General features: G+C 43.2%; 1 protein-coding gene across 3 annotated transcripts in view; it reads right to left on the bottom strand.

Moving 5' to 3' along the window:
- ZNF385B (zinc finger protein 385B) overlaps positions 1-25,159 on the bottom strand; it is a 528,613-nt gene that overhangs the window by 17,473 nt on the left and 485,981 nt on the right. For all 3 annotated transcript variants that reach the window (XM_073646802.1, XM_073646803.1, XM_073646801.1), the window contains 3 exons: positions 10,655-10,897; positions 3,001-3,179; positions 1,251-1,352 (listed from right to left, as the gene is read on the bottom strand). In XM_073646802.1, coding sequence (XP_073502903.1) covers positions 1,251-1,352; positions 3,001-3,179; positions 10,655-10,897 — 524 coding nt within the window. The remainder of the gene's footprint in view (positions 1-1,250; positions 1,353-3,000; positions 3,180-10,654; positions 10,898-25,159) is intronic.

The following is a 25,159-nucleotide window of genomic DNA, read 5'->3' as shown; positions in this document are numbered from 1 at the left end:
GATATTAAGCGATTCAATGTGCGGATGGTACCTGGGTCTGGAGAAGAGGAGACTCTCATCCAGACCTGGGTACCACAGTACATGTAATTAAAAAAGAATTAAAATTAGAAAAAAACATTATACTTACCTTCTGATGGCCCCCGGTCTGCTCCCGGCGATGCTGCTGGCTCCCCGGCGGTTTGCAATGGTGTAAAAGGACCTTCTATGACGTCATTTAGTCATGTGACAGTTCACGCGACCGCTGACGTGATAGGTGTAACCGCTACGGGGCCCATATGGCACAGCTCTGTACACTGTTTAGTGACCTCTCCCAGGTATTGCAGTGTAGCTCCTATTCACTTGTCAGAGCCCCATCGGACTGATAATGATGACTTTTCCAAAGAATACATAATTTGTACAATAAAAGAATCGCCATGTATCTCTGGTACTGCAGCGATCTGTGCGTCTCCAGCTTTACAGACTACAAACAAACCCTGTGCGCACTGGTCACACAGACATACTCCTTGTATGTGCCCCCATCTTCTTTCTTACCTACTGAAAGCATATTAACAAGAAGTATGGGAAAAAATACTGGGCAGCTGTACTGCAAAATCCAACTACGCAAAGTTTATTTGTAGTCTGTCACCATGGAGATCACAAAGTAGTTGGAGATTCCTAGTCATGACCATTTGTGGAATGTTTTAATTTCAGAAGCATCAGAATAATAAAACAATTATGGTGTACATGGCATTCATGCAACTATAAATGAAAGATCATTAAAATGATTCTGCATAAATAATGTAATCAGTAATGAACTATAAAGGATCATTATTTGGTTTGTTCAGATTTGGGAATTATCTTTATGAATATTCATTATTTTTCCAATCTGAATGTGATCGGAGAAAAAAATACTATAATTCTGTATTTTACTTAAATAGTCAAACTTGCTGTCTATGACTTTGTGCTGCTCAAAAATGTATCTTTTGTTGTATGACAGTTTTAGGCCACGGTCCCACTATCAGTATTTGGTCAGTATTAGGTCAGTATTATTTCTCAGGAGTGGGAGTCAAAACCAGGAGTGGGTGATAAATGCAGAATTGGTGACTTGTTTCTATTATACCTTTTCTATGATTGTTCCTCACCTGGTTTTGACTCTCACTCCTGAGAAAAAATACTGACCGAATACTGACCAAATACTGATAGTGGGGCCGTGGCCTTATATTGAAGGTGGTCAGATTTGTTGGGTTTTTTAGAGAATTAAAATTACTTACCGCTAAAATACTGGGACTGCGCTGAAGTTTGTTGTAGGGGCTATATTTAGGCTTCATTGGCTTTCCTGCTACCCTGTCCTTATGTCTTCTGCTGGAGATGTGCTGGAATGACACAAAATGAACTAATTATTTTGGAATCAATGTATCTGCCAAAAACTTGTCATGCCATAGAGATGTATCAGTAAAGCATTTCTTTAAACTTTATTTAAACTAATTTCCCAAATTATTAAAGAGGTTGTTAATTTATTTAACACTGATGACCTATCTTCGAGATAGGTCATCAGTATCATATTGGTGGGAGGCACCAGGGACCCCCACTCATCAGCCGTTATTGACTCAGGCGGCGGCCGAATGTAAAGATTGAACGGAGCTGGAAAGCACCATGTGGTTTAGTGTTTAGTGGCTGCATCAAATGAATAGGAGCTGTGCTGCAGGTCTCGACAGTGGCCGTTACAAGTTTCAACACGGTGTCCAACTACAGAAGAACGGTAGGTGGGGGGTTAAAAATAATCTTTGTAATTGGGACTCATTAAAACTGGTACTTTGTTTGCCTTCTATAGCCTCTACATTGCACAGTCTATTGTTGGTTGCAGAAAGGATTAAAGAGAACCTGTCACCAGGTTTTTGCCAGCCCATCTGAGAGCAGCATAGTGTAGGGGCAGAGACCCTGATTCCAGCGATGTGTCACTTACTGAGCTGCTTACTGTAATTTTGGTAAAATCACTGTTTTATCAGCAGGAGATAATTACTATAGGACTAATAAATCTGCTGCCAGATAGTCCTCCATAATCATAAGCTCTGTATAACCCCGCCTTCACCACTCATTGGCAGCTTTCTGCCTATGCACAGTGTACACAGAAAGCTACCAATCAGTGGTGTGGGCGGAGTTATACAGAGCTCAGCATTCAGAGAACTGGTAGATCTATAGCAGAGAATACTGTGATTTTATTAAAACTGCAGCACTTAGTAAGTGGTACATCACTGGAATCAGGGTCTCTTCCCCTACACCATGCTGCTCTCAGATGGGGAGAAAAAAACCTTTTGACATTCTATTTAACTGAGAATCCATCAATTAACTCATTCTGATGGTCCAATGGGACAGTTTCTAACTCTTTTATCCATCATTTCTTAGCTCTTCTCAGCTGATTTATGACCACTGAGCACATTAAAGCTGAATGTGCAAGGAAACAAGGAGCCTGAGAAAGCCAAACACTAAAAATTTTTTAATGGAACCAAATTGCAAGAAATGTTGTTGTTTTTTAACCCAAAATATATGCATTTCAATAAAAAATGTCCCCATATATGGACACCCTCTTTAACAGAACTGTTCAGCTCCCCTTAGTGTTTACATTCGGCCACCATTGGAGCCGGGGGTGGACACAGACAGAAGAGGGACCTTGTGAAAGAACAATATATGAACCCTTTTCAGTCCAATAGCTCATCATAATTCACAATTCCACCTGCTTTGGAGGTGTAGGTGGCCCCCTTACTTCTTGGGGCCCTGTGCGACTGCGCAGGTTGAACCAATGGTCTGAGCTAATAACAGGGGATTGTAGGAACTGAGCAACCACCTATTTCCTGCCATTGGATTGCTGATAGACCCAGCAATTACTAAAAGATAAATCTTCAGGAACTGAATATGTATTTTGTTTGCAGAGTATAATATGGCCAAAAGACAGCAAAAAGAAATAGTGAATGGATGACGTAAAGTAATTGGTCAAGTGATGGTAAAAAGAATTAGCTACAGTACCTGTTTAAGTTGGATTTCAGAATTTACATGGACATCGCAGATTTCACAATGAAAAGTTTTGTTCTGTAGTCCTGAACCTTTGCTGCCGTTTTGGAGTTTTAGTCGGGATCCGGACCTGGGATAGGACTTGATTGGACCTGCACCATTCCGAGCTTCTAGCATTGTCTTGTGTTTAGAACCTTAAGACAATAAAACTAAGTTGTAATAACTTTAGATATTAAGTACGGTAGGATGTTAAACACAATCATCGCCAACAATGTATTGCTTAAGGTCAGACTTGGTGTTTGTGTGGTGGATGTCATGCAGATTTATGGGTGACACAGCTGTTCCCTCCACAAAACCCCAAAAATTGTTTAATTGCAATTTTAAAACAACAGTCGCACCTGACCGCTACGATTCTCAACCAACTTGCATCTGCATTACGTTCTCCATGTCTGAATTTTCCCTAAAGTTACTACTTCATTTCATTGGAGCATTTCCACATAATATAAGCTACCTTTAAATTCTTAAAAAGGGTTGTCCTATAAACAACATACAGTGCCTACAAGTAGTATTCAACCCCCTGCAGATTTAGCTGGTTTGATAAGATGCAAATAAGTTAGAGCCTTCAAACTGCAAACGAGAGTAGGTTTTATGAACAGAACCATAAATCTTACAAACCAAAAAGTTATGTTGCTCAATTGAATTTTATTAAATTTTAAAACATAAAAGTGTGGGTCAATTATTATACAACCCCTATGTTTAATATTTTGTGGAATAACCCTTGTTTGCAATTACAGCTAATAATCGTCTTTTATAAGACCTGATCAGGCCGGCACAGGTCTGTGGAGTTATCTTGGCCCACTCCTCCATGCAGATCTTCTCCAAGTTATCTAGGTTCTTTGGGTGTCTCATGTGCAGGGTCGGTCTGGCCTGGCGGGAAATCGGGAAATTTCCCGGTGGGCCCCGATATGAGAGTGAGAAAATTGGTGGCGGGGGCCCTTTAAAAGTGTGAGCCCTTTTGAAGCGCAGCTGAATCAAATGTAGCGTCGCGCGCACGGTACATTCATTGGTGACAGCGGGCCTGCAGTGACGTGCATGCAGCATACTTACCACGTGAGTCTCTGACACTAAGAGGATGGATTCTTTCTGGGCGGTGACACGCACTGCGCTCTGCTTTCCCGCTGGCAGGCAGACTGTGGTGACGCTGACGCCGCTCTCTCCTGGCCTCTGATACGCGCGCCCGCGCTCTGCAGTGCTCTCTCTGCTCCGGGGCCGTCCTATGAAACGCCGGCGCCACCGAAGCTGATGTCTCGCTCTGCTCTCCCTGCTCCCGGGCTTCTGATACGGTCCCATCCCGGCTCTATATCTGCCATGGCCTGCTCCCCTGTAGTAATACCGGCTCCCGACCAGGTGGTGGCACCGGAGCACCGCCCCTTCTCTCCTGCTCTGACTCTGGGCTTTTTTATACCGGCTCCGGGGCTGGATATGTGGAATGTGGCCTGGCCTGGAATTGGAAACAAGACTGCAGTCCTACAGCTTTCACTGCTTCAATTTCATGTCAAGAGCACCGTGCCAAATAGTCAATAACGTTTTTATGGGTGAGTTATATGGCTGTGTGTGTGTGTGTGTATATGCCTGCATGTGTGTGTGTGTGTATATGCCTGCCTGTGTGTGTGTATATGCCTGTGTGTGTACAGTGTGTGTGTATATGCCTGCTTGCGTGTGTGTACTGTATATGCCTGCATGTGTTTGAGTGCCAGCATGTCTACGTGTGTATATATGTCTTCACATGTGTGCGTACTTCCCTGTGTGTCTGCATTTTTGTGTGTGATTGTCTGAGTGTGTCTGTGCATGACTGCGTGTGCATTTCTGTGTGTGCTTGCCTGCGTGTGTACGTGTCCCCATTTCTGTGAGTATGTGTATCTGTGTGTGCATATTAGGGCTCTTTCACATGTCCTGATATTTACGGGACTGGAGATATCCGTGTCCACCTGTGTGTCATCCGTGTGACACGTACCGGCGCTTGGGAATCAGTGTACAGTTAGCGCTGTTCCCAAGAGCCGGGTGCTGAGCGCTGCCCTCATCATAGATCCCTGCCGGTGCTGCGATCAGCAGCAGCAGGGTCAATGATGAGAGTAGTAGTCTACTCCCTCCGTGTCCAACTGTAAAAATAGGAATAAAATAAAAGAATCCTTATACTCACCTCTCCTAAGCGTCACCCGCTGTGATCCGTGTGAGCGCTCATGCCGAGGAGAATGACTCCTGCAGCGAGCAGGCCCCGGAGCTGCGCTCAGTGATTGACAGGGCACCCCTTGTTGAGCGCAGCTCCGGGGCCCACTTGCTGCAGGAGTCGTTCTCCTCGGCGTGAGCGCTTGCACGGATTACAGCGGGTGACGCTTAGGAGAGGTGAGTATAAGGATTTTTTTTATTTTATTCCTATTTTTACAGTTCTACACGGCGGGAGTAGACTACTACTCTCATCATTGACTCTGCTGCTGCTGATCGCAGCGCCGGCAGGGATCTATGATGAGAGCAGCGTTCAGCACCTGGTGCTTAGGAAGAGCGCTGTCATCAGTGTGCGGGATGTTTTGTGGGAGGTGCAGCAGGTAAAAACATTCATTTGAATGGGTCTGCGTGTACCAATGTCTCTGGTACGTGTGGAAACTGTCACCGCATGTACTGATGTGTGAAAGAGCCCTTAGTATGTGTCTGTGTGCGCTTGTTTTCGTGTGTGTAAGCGCGTTTCTGCATGTCTGTGTCGTCTTCCGAAGATTTATTATATTTGGGGAGAGATGGGAGAGAAATTTTAGGAGACAGAATGGGGAGATGTGTGAAGAAACAGTATGGTGAACCAGAGGAGGGGTGGGAATGAGTGCAGGAACAGAATGGGGAAGGGGGATGTATGAGGAAACAGTATGGAGAGTGGGGGAATAGTGTGAGGAGACAGTATGGAGGGAGAAAAGTGTGAGGTGACAGCACAGAGACTAGGTAGTGTGGGGGAAGGTATAGAGATGCGGCAGTATGGGGGAAACAGTGTGAGGGCACAGAAAGGGGGGAACAGTATGCTGAGGAGGGGGAGTGTGATGAAGGGGCACAGTATAGAGACTGGACAGTATAGGGGGGACACAGTGTGAGAGGACAATGTGAAGAGGGGGCCCAGTATGGTAAGGAGAAGACAGTGTGGAGAGGGGGCCCAGTATGGAAAGGAGAGGACAGTGTGGAGAGGGGGCCCAGTATGGTAAGGAGAGGACAGTGAGGAGAGGGGGACCAGTATGGTAAGGAGAGGACAGTGTGGAGAGCAGGTACCATAAGAGGGGTACAGTGTATGTCATGTTTTGTGCAGGGAGCATTGTAAGAGTTAGGTTTATTCAGGGGCTCAGTGTAGGGCAGATATTTTTATTCAGGAGCATTATAATGACTCTGCTATCTTTAAGGGCATCGTGTGGGGATGTGCTGCAGAAGACCGGAGAAGATGGAAGTCTGCAGAGATGAGCTGTGGATGAGAAAAGTCATCATGGAGACTGGACAAGATGGAGAAAAGAAAGAGAACAACTCTAATCAGAGAAGACGTCTCAGGTAAGATACCTGGATGTAAATGTTCATTTGTGATCCTGCCTACGTCTCATCAGTACTGTGGTTCCTGTATGGTCCGCAGTCTGATGATGACTGATAACAGCTCCCAGTATCTCTATTGTTAATTACATACTGGGAGTTGTAGGTTTATGCGATACAAATATATATGGGGCTGACCTGACATTACAAATGATGGTGGTTCAGATGATGCTTTCATGTACTGATGTGTTTGTTCGCGTCTGCGTGTTTGTGCGTGTCTGCGTATCTGGAATAATATGTATTTTTGTAAGATGCGTGTATGTAACTGTGCATTGTGGTGTGTAATAACATTCATATGCTTGGGGCACCTTTACTAAATCTATTAGGTCTCTTTCACATGTGTTAAGGAATTCCATTTGTCTTTCCACATTTAGGAACAGACAAGTGAAATTTGCTAACCTTGTCATAACTGTCACCATAGGGATGTGCTTGTATGGAGCGGGTTCAGGAGCTGAGCCTGCTCCATACCGAGCAGATGTCGGCTGTGTTACATAGCCGGAGCCAAGCCTGTAACAGCAGTGATCAGAGCTCGCCTTGATTGCTGCTGTTTTGAGTATTTAAGTGCCCTTGTCAATCACTGACAGCGGCATTTAGATAGCACAATGGCCGGTGCATGCAGTCACCTGTTCCCTTCAGCCCCCTGTGATGCAGTTGCAGGTTGCTGATGGGTTGCCAGTAGTGCTGAGTGAGCGTGGTCGGATAAGAGACATTACAGTCACCGCGAACTACAAAGTGAGCGTGCTGCAATAACGTCCGGCACCTTGATTGTGACACTTCCATGGAGGCCAACCTCAGGCTGAATGACTAACATGGCAGCAGCACCTGGCAACTAGTGCTGAGCGAGCGTGGTCGGATAAGGTGTGATCCCAGCATGCTCGGGTGTTATCCGAGTATCTTGTAGTGCTCTGCTAATATGCTCTAGTCCCTGCGGTAACATGTTTTGCGGCGGTAGACAGAAGCAACACATGCAGGGATTACCTAACAAACAGGCAATTCCTGCATGTGTTGCGTCTGTCTACCGCCCCAAAACATGCTACCCTGGGGATTCGAGAATAGTAGCAGAGCACTACAAGATACTCAAATAACACCCGAGCATGCTGGGATCACACCTTATCCAACCACGCTAGCTCAGCACTAGTTGCCAGGTGAAGCTGCCATGTTAGTCATTCAATGAAGCTCAGCCTGAGGTTGGCCTCCATGGAAGTGTCACAATCAAGGTGCTGGATGTTATTGCAGCACGCTCACTTTGTAGTTCGCGGTGACTGTAATGTCTCCCTCCTTGCACCGATCCTATGACAGGAAGCGAGTGGCGGCAGGGAGAATAAAATGTAATTTTCTCCGTGTAGCCAACGCTTTTCCAATAAGCCGTCTAACCAGGCTTTAAACCCTATTTACCTGCAGATTAACCCCATATCTGCAGATAAATATAGTTTTTCAAGGTGACAAGTTACCATTAAAGGGACTCTGGCAGTACGGAATGACTGTTCGAAGAAAGTCCTGCCGCTCAGTGCTTCACAGCGCGGCCAATCATGTAACTATAGTACATTATAGAAAAGCATAACAAGTAATAAAACCGTTTATGGTGGGCTGTAGTGTGGGCCCCTAGAGTCAGTTTCCCTGGTGGGCCCTAGGCACCCCAGTCCGACCCTGCTCATGTGGACTTTATTCTTGAGCTCCTTCCACAAGTTTTCAATTGGGTTAAGGTTAGGAGACTGACTAGGCCACTCCAACACCTTGACTTTTTCCCTCTTGAACCAGGCCTTGGTTTTCTTGGCTGTGTGCTTTGGGTCGTTGTCTTGTTGGAAGATGAAATTACGACCCATCTTAAGATCCTTGATGGAGGAGCGGAGGTTCTTGGCCAAAATCTCCAGGTAGGCCGTGCTATCCATCTTCCCATGGATGCGGACCAGATGGCCAGGCCCCTTGGCTGAGAAACAGCCCCACAGCATGATGCTGCCACCACCATGCTTGACTGTAGGAATGGTATTCTTGGGGTCGTATGCAGTGCCATCCAGTCTCCAAACGTCACGTGTGTGGTTGGCACCAAAGATCTCGATCTTGGTCTCATCAGACCATAGAACCTTGAACCAGTCTGCCTCAGAGTCCTCCAAGTGATCATGAGCAAACTGTAGACGAGCCTTGACATGACGCTTTGAAAGTAAAGGTACCATACAGGCTCGTCTGGAACGGAGACCATTGCGGTGGAGTCCGTTACTTATGGTATTGACTGAAACCAATGTCCCCACTGCCATGAGATCTTCCCGGAGCTCCTTCCTTGTTGTCCTTGGGTTAGCCTTGACTCTTCGGACAAGCCTGGCCTCGGCACGGAAGGACACTTTCAAAGGCTGTCCAGGCCGTGGAAGGCTAACAGTAGTTCCATAAGCCTTCCACTTACGGATGATGCTCCCAACAGTGGAGACAGGTAGGCCCAACTCCTTGAAAAGGGTTTTGTACCCCTTGCCAGCCTTGTGACCCTCCATGATCTTGTCTCTGATGGCCTTGGAATGCTCCTTTGTCTTTCCCATGTTGACCATGTCTGAGTGCTGTTCACAAGTTTGGGGAGGGTCTTAAATAGTCAGAAAAGGCTGGCAAAAGAGATCTTTAATCCACACATGTGAAGCTCATTATTCTTGGTGCCTGAACTACTTCTTAATACTTTAGGGGGACCAAACAGAATTCTTGTGGTTTGAGGGGTTGAATAATAAATGACACTCTGAATTAACTTTTAACGTTTTTAAAAAAAAAAAAAAAAAAAAAATTTGCTGCAGTGCATTTCCCACTTCCAGGCTGATCTACAGTACAAATGTCACAATGCCAAGTTAATTCCGCATGTGTCAACCAGCTAAATCTGCAGGGGGTTGAATACTACTTGTAGGCACTGTATATAACAAATCTATGGCATAGGCGATAAATGTATGATAGCTGTGGGGCTGACAACTAAGACCCCCCACAAATCACAAGAACAGGGATGGAAAGTGTCTTTAGGAATAATAGAAAGGTAATAGAGCAGTGGTCGCACATGCTCAGTAATGTATCATTCACACAAGGGACTTTGGGACTTGAGTGAGCGTGACCAATGGATGGAACAGGCGTCCACGAGAGGGGGTGAGTTCTCCTTCAATGGAAGTCTTCAAGCAGAGGCTGAACAGACATCTGTCTGAGATGGTTTAGTGAATCCTGCATTGAGCCGGGGGTTGGACACAATGACCCCGGAGGTCCCTTACAACGCTAATATTCTATGATTCTATGACTTCTGTTCTCCTGGTCAGTGAGTTCTTAGCAGCCAGGACTCCAGTAATCATACATTTGTCATATATCTTGATACTAGGGCAATCCTCTAACATTCTTGTCAAATTGATAAAATGTCAGCTCTTTCCCATACAGGCTTGTAATCCATCCCCTTGCACATACAGAAATCTTTGACCTGTGTCAAGGCCAAAAGTCACCATGTAGTTCCAGTCTAAGAATACATATACTTTACTCTCCTTTAATTGTAATCAGAGTCCCTCCGTGGACAATAATGACAGCAGAGTGCCATGCAGAGTGCAGTTCCTCTTTAAAGGGAATCTGTCACCGATTTTGCTACCCATCTGAGAGCAGCATAATGTAGAGACAGAAACCCTGATTCCAGTGATATATCACTTACTTTACTGGGTGTTGCAGTTTTGATATTGATCTGCTGCACATCTACCAGTTCCCTAAATGTTCAGCTCTGTATTACCCCGCCCACATCACTGATTGGCAGTTTTCTGTGTACATTGTGCATAGCGGCCAATCAGTGGTGGGGGCGTGGCTGGACTCCCTGGCAGCAGGTTTACTAGTTCTTTAGTGATAATCTCCTGCTGATAAAACAGTGATTTTATAAAAATGACAGCAAGCAGCTCAGTAAGTGATACATCGCTGGAATCAGGATCTCTGCCCCTACATTATGCTGCTCTCAGATTTGGTAGCAAAAAACTGGTTACACTTTCCCTTTTAGCCCATGAAATGCATGGTCAGTGAGCTCCCCTGTGGAACATTACTGGCACTGTATTGCAGGTGAAAGAGCAGGTTACAATACCTGTGTTGTGCGCCTCTAGCTGTGACAAAGAGTTGACTGCTACTTTGCATAGTGAACAGTACAATAACTTCTTGGCTTTCTCTTCTTCTGATTCGGAGACGGTGATCACACTGCCATTGGTGGTCTTCACAAGTGCCGCGGGTATTACTGCTGTTATCGCCACCTCTGACTTGGCGATGAAAGACCTTATCTCGGCCATACTGTGGCTAATAGAACTGCTGGCTTTTAAGCGTTCTTCTTCTCCTAGAAAGTAGAAAATAGATACAAATTATTTAGCCACCGTCCACAAACTCATCATCAAGTATTTATCTAGAGCCTTTATTACAGGGGACATTTGACATTTGCAAGCAATTACGCCGAGATACAAATTGTTTGAAAAGGAAGAATGGTGTTATTCATCCATCAGAAGGAGAAGGGTCCACCAGTATAATTTGTCTGATTATTCTCTTTTGTACATAAATGTCCCAGCGTCACTGTCACTTTCAATGGATGACTAACTCCATGTGGAAAAAATAGACCCATAACATGTAATTGGGAATCTCAAAATGTGCAATATTGTGAATATCAACCTATGTCAGACAAAGCCTGTAAACGTAAAGACACTACTGTAAGACACGTTATGATTTCACAGATACAATGTACATGTCAAAATCCCTTATAAATCACTCGTTTGAAGGACATGAATTCCCATAACACACACCATATATCACCATATCAACATTTAAAATAAGCTAAGAACAATTCTACTTGTACTGGATTTCTTTTTTCAAATCCTTTTAAGTATATCCAACACAATATTTTTAATTGAGATAGCCTCCATCTATTATAACAAACTCAGTGATATGAAAGGGAATCTGTCAGCAGGTTTTTACTACTTCATCTGAGAGTGGCATAATGTCGGTACAGAGACCCTGATTCCGGCGATGTATCACTTAGTTTATTGGGTGCAACAGCTATGATACAATCAGAGTTTTTAGTTGTAGTATGTAGCAGAGCTCAGAAAGCTAACCTCGTGCACACCTGTAAGTAGAGAGGATATAACTCCACCTTCTCACTATAGCTGTTGGTCCAGTAAGTTGGAGAGACATGACTAAATAATTCTTATTTACCTTCAGGTAACGTTTCAAGAGGTGACAGGTTCCCTTTAAACTTCAGAATAAAATACTTTCTATGTTCATGGTATTATTAAATCAACACCTTGAATAAAGTCCTTAAAGGGAATCTGTCAGTAGGATCTGCCCTCCTAAGCCGTCTATATGGGCATGTAGGTCATAGAAAGTTGAATAAAATGATACCTTGATATCTGTGATCCGATGTCTTATTCCAGAGTAATCCACATTTTACTTAATATGTACATTAGCTGGTAAGATCTATGGGTCGGACATAGATCTCCCTGAGAATCTGCCTCCAGAGATTATTTTAAATTTTATCTACATGTGAGACATGTAGATCAGGAGAGCAGACTGTCAGTAGTTACATGTCTCACACTGGTAACTCCCCCTTTCATTTATAATAAGCTCTGGAGGCAGATTCTCAGGGAGATCTATGTCCGGCCCATAGATCTTAACAGCTCATTTACATATTAAGAAAAACATAAATTTTTCTGGAAATAACACATCGGATTGCAGATTTTAAGGTATCATTTTATTCAACTTTCTATCAGCATTTCCATATAGATGGCTCAGAAGGGTTGATCCTACTGATAGATTCATTTTAACACAGATTTATGAAATTATTATTGCTAGTTCTATTCAACTGGATCTTGCTTTGTAATTAAGCAGAACTATCTGAACTAGTGATGAGCGAGCATGCTCATTACTCGAGATTTACAAGCATGCTCGGGTGCTCGCCGAGTATCTTCAGCGTGCTTGGGTGTTATGTTTTAGTCACTCAGTGCTCATGATTTGCGACTGTTTGACAGCTTTAATACATATGCCCCCCCATCCTGGTATGTGCTCCCCCATCCGGGTACCCCATTCTAGTATATGCTTCCCCATCCTGGTCCCCCATCCTGGTATATTCTCCCCTATCCTGGTCCATGCTTCCCTCTAATCCTGGTATATGCTCGCCCATCCTGATCCTTGCCCCCCCCCCCATCCTGGTCCCCCATCCTGATATGAGCTCCCCCATCCATAAGTAAATAAAAAAACACTCCTACTTGCCTTTCCACTGCTCCACTGCAGCTCATCACCTGCGTTATTTTACTAAAATGGCACTGGAATCGGCGCCCACGCATATCGCGATAACCGGTTTCATTTTAATGAATACAATTGTGCAGAGTGTATTCAACAAAATGGTGCCAGAGCATGCGCATGCGTATACCACGCTGTCCATTTTGTTGAAGACACTGTGCATATTTGTCTTCAATAAAATAGCGCTGAAAATCGTGCTATGCGCAGGCGCTGATCTTGGCACCACACTCCTCCACTGGCCTCTCCAGAGATGACAAGACCGAACAGGTGTGTGTTTATGGTGCCGGAGATCGCGGTATGCGCTCAGTGCTTATGCATACCGCGATCTCCGGTGCCACACGCCTCATCCCTGTCTGGGATGTGGATGTGTCTTTCTGTCTGCGGCCAAACTGCGCAGGTATTGTGCTTGCGTAGTCTATAGAGGCTTCGGACAGAAGGACACATCCCTGATTATACTATAGATACCAGTCATGTATTGTCATATAGACTGTACAGGGCCATACCTTACGGAATCAGGGGGGGCATGTGACCTGGGTACAGCGGTCAGGGGGGTGCCTTCGGGCCACCTCATGCGCTGGTCAGAGGTGTCTCCCAGGTAGCTGCATTTTGCATTCGATCATTCTCTGAGCTGGCTGTGGAACCGACAGTTGATCAGAGAAGGGAGCTATGTACGGGCTCATACTATATACAGGGGGCTATGCGGGGGCTCATACTGTATATAGGGAGCTATGCGGGGGCTCATACTGTATCTAGGGAGCTATGTGGGGGCTCATACCGTATCTAGGGAGTTATGTGGGGGCTCATACTGTATCTAGGGAGCTATGTGGGGGCTCATACTGTATCTAGGGAGCTATGTGGGGGCTCATACTGTATCTAGGGAGCTATGTGGGGGCTCATACTGTATCTAGGGAGCTATGTGGGGTCTCATACTGTATCTAGGGAGCTATGTGGGGTCTCATACTGTATCTAGGGAGCTATGTGGGGGCTCATACTGTATCTAGGAGGCTATGTGGGGGCTCACACGGTATGTAGGGGGATGTCAGCATACTTAATTCTGCTCAATATTAAGTCATACAATTAATAGAATTATTTTTTATTATTTTGTTAATATTATTAATATTGAGCAGAATTAATTTCAGCCTATTGGTTTGGCCCCCACAACAGTCATGGTCTCTCATGTGGCCCCTTGGGAAAATTAATCTCCCCCTGCTCTATTATGTATAGCGCTATGTTATGTATAGGGCTGTACATAATGGAAAAAAAAATCCATCATTTTCCGTCTACAGATGTGACCAAAGCATGTGTGTTACTCACATGACCTATCACATGATCTATCAAAGGGGATCATGTGACATGTCACGTGATACATGTGGTACCTGGGGGGGGGACCATGCCTTCTAAACTGCCCGGGGCCCGGGCTACTCTTAATCCACCCCTGGTATCAGTATTGCCAGCTGTAGCTGCAATCAAAAACTTGAATTGTGTTTTTACATTTATCTTGGCAACACAATCTTTCAATACAGAATAAATGCTATTTTGTCTATGCTTGATAAAGGTCAAATCCTTGAAATGAAGAAGTGTGCAAGGACTGCATGTAAAACTCCAGCTCTAGCCAAAATACAGATCATCTGTGCGTCATTATATTACATTCATCTGCAGAAGTGATAGACTGAGCTCTTATCTATAACAGGTCATACTCACATCGACTAATAACATCTCCTTAGGTTCTTCTAAAAATGATTAACAGCAAAAGTAAAACAAGAAAAATGATTTGTCATAAAATAAGTGAGCGCCATAGCAAACAAAATCTGGAATCGTCAATACAAATGTGGTGATTTTCATTGAAACTCAAACAGCCATCCTTCAGATGTCATAAATGTGTTCATCTTAAAAGGGTTTTCCATAGATAAAGCTTTATAACAAGTCAATAAAGATCACGCCCTGTAATTGTTAGGGTTCCAGTTACTTTGACTCCCAATAATCCTGAGAAACAGGGGGTGCTGTAACCTGTTCTCAGTGTCAACGTCTGTTGATGTAGTCACTTAAAGGGGTTGTCCGGGCAAAACCGATAAGTCTGCAGTCACTCTGTGTGACTCCAGACTTATGAATCCCCCCAGTGCACGCCTGTTTCAGACCCAGTAATGGAGGGTATGTATGAGTTATACTTACTCCTGGCGAGTGGGCGTGGCCTCGCTCTCCATTCACTTGTATGACACTTTAGTTGGACACGCCCACTATCCGGCTGCATCACGGGTTGGGGCCTCGGCTCAATACAAGTGTATGGAGAGCGAAGCCACGCCCACTGGCCGGGAATATGTATAACACATACATACCCTCCAGTCCTGGGTCTGAAATCAGCAAATCCCTGCAGTGCACAGTGCGTGCGCTGGGGGGATTCATAAGTCTGCAGTCACACAGAGTGACTGCAGACTTATTGGTTTTGACCGGATAACCCCTTTAACATAGTAAATTGAAGATATAGAAATCTCAATGTAGGAACATTAAAAAGTTTCATAAATTAATATTGTTAGAAATAGTTTTATATATTGGAAATCATTGTCTGATCCACTCCAAAACCACTTCTAACTGAATCACAGGTAAAGCCAGACGAAATATTTCTCATAAATGGAAAATGAGATTTGGGTTCCTTCCAAAAGGTGGTAAAACTTTACCACCCAGAATGCCATGTTACACATTAGCTGGTGTGAGGCAGTGATGGGGATCGTATACGAGGGACGTTATATATCCCCCAGAATGTGTACAGAGACCTATTAAACCCATTGGAGTGCATTGCAGTCACAGACACAGCTGCGGCTGCAATGCAGGAATGAAGGTGAGCAATCACCTGGTCAGGCTATCTGGCTAAGGCAGATCAAGTAAAACCCGGCAGGGCCTTCATTTCTTGGAGGAGGCTACAGGAAGGAAGTGGGGCGGCCTCCTCCCTCCAACCCGGGTTTTCCAGTGGCTCTTGCCACAGGTCCTTTAAAAACCCTTCATTAATGATTAGTGTTGTTCAGTGTTGGGACCTGCTAGGAGCATAGCAGGAAAGCTCGGCGGACCTGTGTGTAGCTGAACCCACACCTGGGTAGGCTCTGCACCCGTCAGGCTCTGAGCGGCCCGATGCAGCCGTTGCCCCCGGCAACCATTGTTTTTGACTTGTGTTAACCCGGCTGTGAACCGGAGGACTTTTCTGTTTACCCGTGAGATGCTGAATAAAAGCTGTTTATGTTGGACTTGCTTGGGTCACTGCCTCAGTTACTGCACGGTGTGAACACCGCCACCCTACACTGGAGAGCTGTAGTTTGGAGACCACTGTACGGAGATGGTAGTTTAGAGCTGGGTGGGTACAATAATGTATACCCCCCTGATCGTTTTTTTACAGGACTGAACTGCAAAATAAGTTGTAATTAGGGAGACTCTGATGCAAATTATCATGAAAGCAAGAATTCTTGGGATAGTTTGTTGGTGTTCTCTGACGAATTGGAAGCACAGTCTAAAAGTGTCCAGCAAAAAGGAATGCAAATGTCAGGAGCTACTGGGCAGATCATCAGGCCAAATAAGTGTTGAAGAAAGTTTTTTTATAATCCAAGTTCTGCCTCAACATCATGGAAAAGGGATATCCAAATAGACCCCTAACTGCTAAATTGATAGATCTGCAACAGAGAAAACTGTGATTTTATCAAAACTGCAGCAAGCAGATCAATAAATGTACATTGCTGGAATCAGGGTCTCTGCCCCTACATAATACTGCTCTTAGATGGGGGTAGCAAAAATCTGGTGATAGATTCCTTTTAAATTGAAGGGTCAGATTATTAAGCCAAGGAAATTTGCAATAAATTGCAGCATTCAATCTACCCATAACAGTCATAGGTAAAAGAGGGAGATGGCAAATGATTAGGGAGCATGGATAGTTCAAGCTGCCATTTATATTAAAGCGATACAACCGCCGACAGCAGAATGTAATGTGAGAATTGCTCATTCTTACATTGGCTTGGTATGGGGCAGAGAACATGCAATTATTCTGCAGGCAGGCTTTAAATAGAGCAGCGTTGTGTTATAATATACCAGCAATAACTGGTGCTGTATTCTGAACACAAGATAGGTGTAAGTGCTGTAGAGCTAGAGCACACTTCACTAAAGAAATACTATACATTCCACAAAGGAGGAAAGAGATGGAAAAACTCTAAACGATTTACTGCTATTTATAAAGTGCAATCTTTTATACACGGCAGTCATTTTTACATAGCAGCAACTGTATTATAACTTGATGTCTATGTCTTTCTATTTGCAGCAAAGGCGTTAATTACCATACTGTAAAGAGTTTCCATCAAAACAAAATATAAGTCCCTCATTGTAAAAAAAATATTTCATCATATTTCTCTCCGAAGCTGATTTTACTTTCTCTGCTGCTTATTTATAAGATTGGTTTTATGCATTTATTATATACTAGCTGTACCCGGCCACGCATTGCTGTGGCTCAGTCTGATTAAATGGAAAAGAAAGAAAAAAGAAAGTGCACGTTTCTAAAATATTTAATTTCACATTGCTTGTGGTTATACAATATCTTTTGTTGCTCCATTGTCTGTGTAGATATAGAGATTGTCCGGTTTGCCGACTCTAGAACACGCAACATATAATTGTGTCTAGATTTAAACCGCACAATTCTAAAGATTGCCCCTGAGCTTTGTAGATGGTGATTGCAAATTTCAAAAATCTTAAATCTCCAAAAGTTCTTCACCGATTCCTTTGAAATTTTGACACAGTCAGGTGTCACAATGGAGCCGGTCATGTCAGGGATTGCTAGTTATGCAATTTCCTAGTACAGTGAAATGTGACATGAAGGGGCGCAGAGATGAAGGCAAGCGGCGGCAGAGGAGGAGGGGGTGACCCGCTTGACATGTCCCGGGCCGGTACCGGCCAGATCACAGCGCCGCTCCCGTCGGTGGCGCAATGGGATTTGCACTGATCTTTAGAATTGTGCGGTTTATATCTAGACTTGGATTGCTTCTCACATGGACAATTATATGTTGCGTGTTCTAGAGTTGGCAAACCAGACAATCTCTATATCTACACAGACAATGGAACAACAAAAAATATTGTATACCCACAAGCATTGTGAAATTAAATATTTTAGAAACATGCGCTTTCTCTTTTCTTTCTTTTCCATTTAACCAGACTGAGCCACAGCAACGCATGGCCGGGTACAGCTAGTATTACATAAATGTCCAATTGTTCTCCCAAGTATTAGTAATGCCTCCTTGTGCCTACACGTATTAATAGCGTCTCCTTTGTGCCACTATATAATTAATAGTACTTCCATACTCTCTTTGTGCCTTTAAAACAACAAAATCCAATCAACCGCACATCATCCCACTCCCACAATGATGAACGTATCTATGCTCCTTCTCCCTTGCAGTCAGCCCGGCGTAGGCGGCACAGTGAAGTGATGACATCGTTCTGCCTATCGGGCTCCCTGCACTTCCAACTTGTTGAAGACCACAGACCTCCAACAGTCTGCGGCTTGCCAGAGTAAGCAGCGAAGCAGGGAGATGAAAGCTTCTTTTTCTGCCGCATTTTTCCACTCTATCCATTAGGGTGCGCAAAATGTTGAAATCATGCCTGTCCTTCACCCATCCTCTCCTGATTGTTACTCCACTGATTACAGGTTTATGAAGCCTTCCAATCATATTACCCAAATTGGATCACCATCATTATTGCAAAAAAAATTTGAATATTAATCTTATTGAAACATGCAAGAACCACAAACAATAAACATGTGTTATTTGTATTTAGTATAAGGGGTAATATTTCTACTTGTGGAAAGTGACATGGCATGGTAAGGAGACTTATAGATCATGCAATGCTCCTCTGGGAAATTAAATATGTAAATTGCCTCTTCAGAGAGGAAGAGGACTTGAACTTTAGCGCCACCTATTAGAAGATCCTAAAAGTCAATCCTAAAAGTCTTGCCACATGACTGATTTGGCTCTATGAGAAGCCTTTCACTGGGGTCTAAGAGGACTTGAACTCTAGTGCAACCTATTGGAAATAGCAATTGCTATAAGCACCTTGGCATGGCACTGTCCACAAGAAGAAAAATGACCCCTTAGAGGCCTCTTATACAGCCAAATCATAGCTTGTGCTTTGCGCCGAGGAGGGGGCAACACCGCGAAACACACATCTGCAAATTGAGACTCTGGATTGGCTTTTATCCTAAGTCATGTGGCAAGGCTCATTAAAGGGTCAATTTTGACTTTTAGGATAGATACTTCCAATAGGCGGCACTAGAGTTCAAGTCCTCTTCCTCTCTGAAGAGGCAATTTGTATATTTAATTTCCCAGAGATGCACTGCATGGCCTATAAGCCTCCTTATCCTGACAGGTCAGGCATGTCAGTCTCTACAAGGAGAAACAATACCTCTTAGAACCCAATCAGAGGCCGCTCATACAGCCAAATCAGATCTCATGCTTTGCACTGAGGAGGGGTAAACACACTGAAACACGTGTCTTCAAATTGAGATTCTGATTTGGCTTTCATCCTAAGTCATATTGCAAGGCTCGTTAAGGGGTCGATATTGACTTTCAGGATTCCTACTTCCAATAGGTGGCACTAGAGTTTAAGTCCTCTTCCTGTCTGAAGAGGTCATTTACATATTGTATTCAGTATGTAATAATCACTTATTAACATTTTAGATAAAAGCCAGCATAGTAATCAGCAGATCACTAATGGTCTAGCTCGAGAAGTGTCCAGTGATTGGATTTGAGAGATATGTAGTATTACATGCTACCCATTCAATTGAACGACTGATTATGTAATACAAGGACAGGTCAGGTCTACCTATGTAAAATCAGTTTTTCTAAGGTGGCTCTCTGCTTTGGTTGATATCGAAGTACCCTTCGTTAAATTCACATGCAGTAATAAAAATAATTTATTGTCATGAGACAATCCCTTTGCCAAAAATGTTTGGATGTAAAAACAGTTTTGACATGAGACCATCTATGGTTTCAAAAGGACTCAAGGTGCTTCATTATCACTCTGTGCATAGAAAAGACAGTAATAACAATGGTAATGGGGAGCGGGAAGTGTAGGATCTTAGAAGCAACATAGCAGTTCTAATGACATCATACATTACCTTACCCAATGAAAAAAGTCAAGAACTTATCTCCACTTTTTCTAAAGTTGAAAACTTGGGCAAGACAGGTTGAAAAGAGCAGCGGAGGTTCAGCTTACCCGACCTTATTGAAGAATCTATAAAATCTGATGCATTTATTCCACAAGAAAAGCAAAATGAACTGCACTTTGCTAAGCTTCATATAATAAACAAGTGCCGAAATAAAAACTCATTTTTTGTTCATCTTCCTATTTTCTTCTCACTATGATTTCAGAAAACTCAATGAGTTGAATAATGAGGTTACGGGCGGCTGCATTATTTAAAGAACTGAGAGAGGTTTTCACCTGCAGATGTGTGGTGTTCGAGCAGCGCTGGGAAAATGAAAAAATGTTTAACAGAACTCAATCATGTTACTTAGATTTCATAAAAACTGTGTGAAAACTACCGGAATCTGTGAAGTCCCACTAGACGGGAGTTCACTGCAAACAACACTTAATGACTTGGGCTTGAGATGTAAATAAATGTCAAAAATAGACAGGATAAAACTGGGACAATCTAAGAGGACGAGGAAGTGAAGAAACTGACAAGGAACCAATGAGCAACCCAGGGAGAAGTATAAAGGGGAGATGGGAGACTTGTAGAGTGAGTACATAGATAGATGTATATGTATACAATGGGTATGGAAAGTATTCAGACCCCTTTAAATTTTTCACTCTTTGTTTCATTGCAGCCATTTGGTAAATTCTAAAAGGTTCATTTTTTTCTCATTAAAGTTCACTCTGCACCCCATGAAAGCCCGCATAGACTTTGCTCAAAAACACATGAAGGACTCACAGACTATGAGAAATTAGATTCTCTGGTCTGATGAGAGGAAGATAGAATGTTTTGGTGATAATTCTAGGTGGTATGTGTGGAGAAAACCAGGCACTGCTCATCACCTGCCCAATACAATCCCAACAGTGAAACATGGTGGTGGCAGCATCATGATATTGGGGTGTTTTTCAGCTGCAGGGACAGGATGACTGGTTGCAATTGAAGGAAACATGAACTCGGCCAAGTACAGAGACATCCTGGATGAAAACCTCTTCCAGAGTGCTCTGGACCTCAGACTTGGCCGAAGGTTCACCTTCCAACAAGACAATGACCATAAGCACACAGCTAAAATAACAAAGGAGTGGCTTCAGAACAACTCTGTGATCATTCTTGACTGGCCCAGCCAGAGCCCTGACCTAAACCCAATTGAGCATCTCTGGAGAGACCTGAAAATGGATGTCCACCAACGTTCACCATCCAACCTGACGGAACTGGAGAGGATCTGCAAGGAAGAATGGCAGAGGCTCCCCAAATCCAGGTGTGAAAAACTTGTTGCATCATTCCCAAAAAGACTCATGGCTGTGCTAGCTCAAAAGGGTGCTTCTACTCAATACTGAGCAAAGGGTCTGAATACTTATGACCATGTGATATTTCAGTTTTTCTTTTTTAATAAATTTGCAAAAATGTCTACATTTCTGTTTTTTCAGTCAAGATGGGGTGCAGAGTGTACTTTAATGAGAAAAAAAATGAACTTTTTAGAATTTACCAAATGGCTGCAATGAAACAAATAGTGAAAAATGTAAAGGGGTCTGAATACTTTCCATACCCACTGTATATATATATATATATATATATATATATATATATATATATATATATATATATATATATATATATAGATATAGATATAGAGAGAGAGAGAGAGAGAGAGAGAGAGAGAGAGAGAGAGAGAGAGAGAGAGAGAGAGAGAGAGAGAGAGAGAGAGAGAGAGAGAGAGAGAGAGAGAGAGAGAGAGAGAGAGAGAGAGAGAGAGAGAGAGAAAAAGAATCCAAAAACAGCACTAGCAAACAAAAGCCTGAGAGAGGCTCAAACACACAGAGCCGAAACATTGCCTCACGTCTTTTGAGTTAATAAATCACTGGACTCTATTGGGAGTGCGGTCCTTATTTTTTGGATCTCTCTCTCTCTCTCTCTATATACACTGCTCAAAAAAATAAAAGGAACACTCAAATAACACATCCTAGATTTGAATGAATGAAATATTCTCATTGAATACTTTGTTCAGTACAAAGTAAAATGTGCTGACAACAAAATCACACAAAAATCATCAATGGAAATCAAATTTATTAACCAATGGAGGCCTGGATTTTGAGTCACTCCCAAAATTAAAGTGGAAAAACACCCTACAGGCTGATCCAACTTTGATGTAATGTCCTTAAAACAAGTCAAAATGAGGCTCAGTATGGTGTGTGGCCTCCACGTGCCTGTATGACCTCCCTACAACGCCTGGGAATGCTCCTGATGAGGTTGCAGATGGTCTCCTGTGGGATCTCCTCCCAGACCTGGACTAAAGCATCCGCCAACTCCTGGACAGTCTGTGGTGCAACGTGACGTTGGTGGATGGAGCGAGACATGATGTCCCAGATGTGCTCAATCGGATTCAGGTCTGGGGAATGGGCGGGCCAGTCCATAGCTTCAATGCCTTCATCTTGCAGGAACTGCTGACACACTCCAGCCACATGAGGTCTGACATTGTCCTACATTAGGAGGAACCCAGGGCCAACCGCACCAGCAAATGGTCTCACAAGGGGTCTGAGGATCTCATCTCGGTACCTAATGGCAGTCAGGCTACCTCTGGCGAGCACATGGAGGGCTGTGTGGCCCTCCAAAGAAATGCCACCCCACACCATTACTGACCCACTGCCAAACCGGTCATGCTGAAGGATGTTGCAGGCAGCAGATCGCTCTCCACGGCGTCTCCAGACTCAGTCACGTCTGTCACATGTGCTCAGTGTGAACCTGCTTTCATCTGTGAAGACCACAGGGCGCCAGTGGTGACTTTGCCAATCCTGGTGTTCTGTGGCAAATGCCAAGCATCCTGCACGGTGTTGGGCCGGCCACTCCTGGGATGGTTCACCAGAGCCTGGTGGCATTGTGTTTGTGAGAAAAAAAGTCTCTCGTTCATGACAAAGTCCGGCTGACTAGCCTCACAGTAATAAAGCTTCTCACCAAAGAATTTCTCAGTCCTGTAAAGTTATTTATTGCTAAGAGTATTTAGAACTGATTTAAAATTAAGTTCAAAGGAAAGGGAGGGCCACTGTTCAGTGTCTGTCCTTTTTTGAGTAATTGCTCCCCGCAGTCATACTGTAGCTGGCAAAATCCAATAAAGGGTATGACTCTGAATTTCTTTCTTTCCAAGTGATCAGTTTACAAGAAGAGTTGTAGAAAAAAATAAAACTTACTGGAGTCGCAACACAGGACAGAGTGTAATTTGTTTTTCCTTCTTTGGAGCAAACTGTTTTCAATTACATTTAATGGATTCTGAATTGCAGAAAAGTCTCATAAAAAACACAAATGTTTTATCTTGAAAATTCACGGTTTTCAATGTCACCAAGTTCATATCACTCTGTTCTTAAAGTGACGTGATGGATAGTGTCTTCCTTTTTATGACTGAGCATGAATTTCACCTCTTGGTAAAAGCAGTGGGTGATATATGATAAAATGTATACATTTAATGCAGGATCTTTATTTGAAAAACAAACAAATGTGTACAGTACATCAGGTCTTGCTGGCGGACCAATAACAGGACAGGTCCGACCATCAATTACTGAGCACTGCAGTCTTTAAATATTCCCTTTACTCGCAATGCCTTGAAAGTTAGTTATATACATTGTTACAATTTCTGTAGGCTTATACCTCCGATTAGTATTCTGGCATCCTAATCAGCTAGTCACTTCACTTCTTTCTTGATGGTCCTGCTCTCCTAGTGTATATTCCAGCTATCCTTCAGACCTCTCTATCCACTTCTGATTTTATTGTACTTCCCAAATACAAGTTTTTAAACTATGGACATTATGGACTCTTTGGTCTGTTCTTTCTCCTTTTAGTGTCAAGTTTTCTCTGACTTCTCCTGCAAGTGTTTCTGTCTCTATAGACACATTTCTGTAACTATTATCTATAAAATATTATGTAGTGAATAATAATAGATATGTGCTATCTTCCTCTGTGACATTTATCTTTTTCCGAGGGTAGAATAGAAAATGTATTTTGCTGATTGACTTTACTTGTAAAGAGTATACAATATGTCACTTTCTTCAGAGGATTTATTACTTCTGCCAGACAAAAAAAAAACAACAACTTGGGTTTCTTTGCAGAAATTTATTCAATTGAAATAAATGTCTCAGAGATTAAATAAATAAGTAAGTAAGAACAAAAGCAAATACTTACAGGGGTTTTCCAGTTTCCTGTTTAGCCGGCTTACTGGCGCATCGACTACTGTCAACTCGCCTCACCAGCCAGCAGCTACTCTAGAAATGGGGTGAAAAGATGAAAACCAAAGCATTCCCTGGGACCTGATAATAATGGAGTGGCCAGCGCAAAAAATGTCTGTGGAAGCCTTCTTAAAAATTGTTACATCTCAACGAATTGTTCCTGTAGCAGGACCACTGTATAGCACCTTCTTATGGATATACAGTATTTCCCCTAAAACAATCCTTATACGACTCAATATCTCCACAATAAAGCATATGATTGAACATGACAAAATAACAGCAAAAACTTTTGTATGCCTTAGTATCAAATTATAGATATATCAGGTACATTTGGGCCTCTGAGCTTCTATGGGTGTCGTATTATGGCTCCAAACAACTCAAAGCCAATAAATGGTCATATGTAGCAGCTCTAGCAAACACTAACTAATTACCCATACACATTAGATGATTTTGCTGACAATTTTATATGTATAGGGGCCTCTGGATGGTGGTTGATGTCAAGCTTGATACTTTCTTGTGCTGAGCTCTCTTACCATAAAAATATACATGAAGACTTTAACCTCATTAAGAAGGTCATGTAAGTAAAAGCACATGTAAGAGGCCAAATTACTGCCGCAAGAACCAGACTTCTAGCTTTGCAACTCAACTTGGAGGAACCAGACTTCTAGCTTTGCAACTCAACTTGGAGGAACCAGACTTCTAGCTGTGCAACTTAACCTGGAGGAACCAAACTTCTAGCTGTGCAACTCCACTTGGAGGAACCAGACTTCGAGCTGTGCAACTTAACTTGGAGGAACCAGACTTCTAGCTGTGCAACTCAACTTGGAGGACACCAGACTTCTAGCTGAGCAATTCAACTTGGAGGAACCAGACTTCTAGCTGTGCAACTCAACTTGGA

Source organism: Phyllobates terribilis, unplaced genomic scaffold (genome assembly GCF_046119375.1).
Source record: "Phyllobates terribilis strain yellow unplaced genomic scaffold, ASM4611937v1 Scaffold_9__5_contigs__length_417890890, whole genome shotgun sequence".
In the NCBI taxonomy this organism is placed as follows: domain Eukaryota; kingdom Metazoa; phylum Chordata; class Amphibia; order Anura; family Dendrobatidae; genus Phyllobates; species Phyllobates terribilis.
The sequence above is the reverse complement of the archived record's forward strand: the minus strand, read 5'-3'. Positions and strand labels throughout refer to the sequence as shown.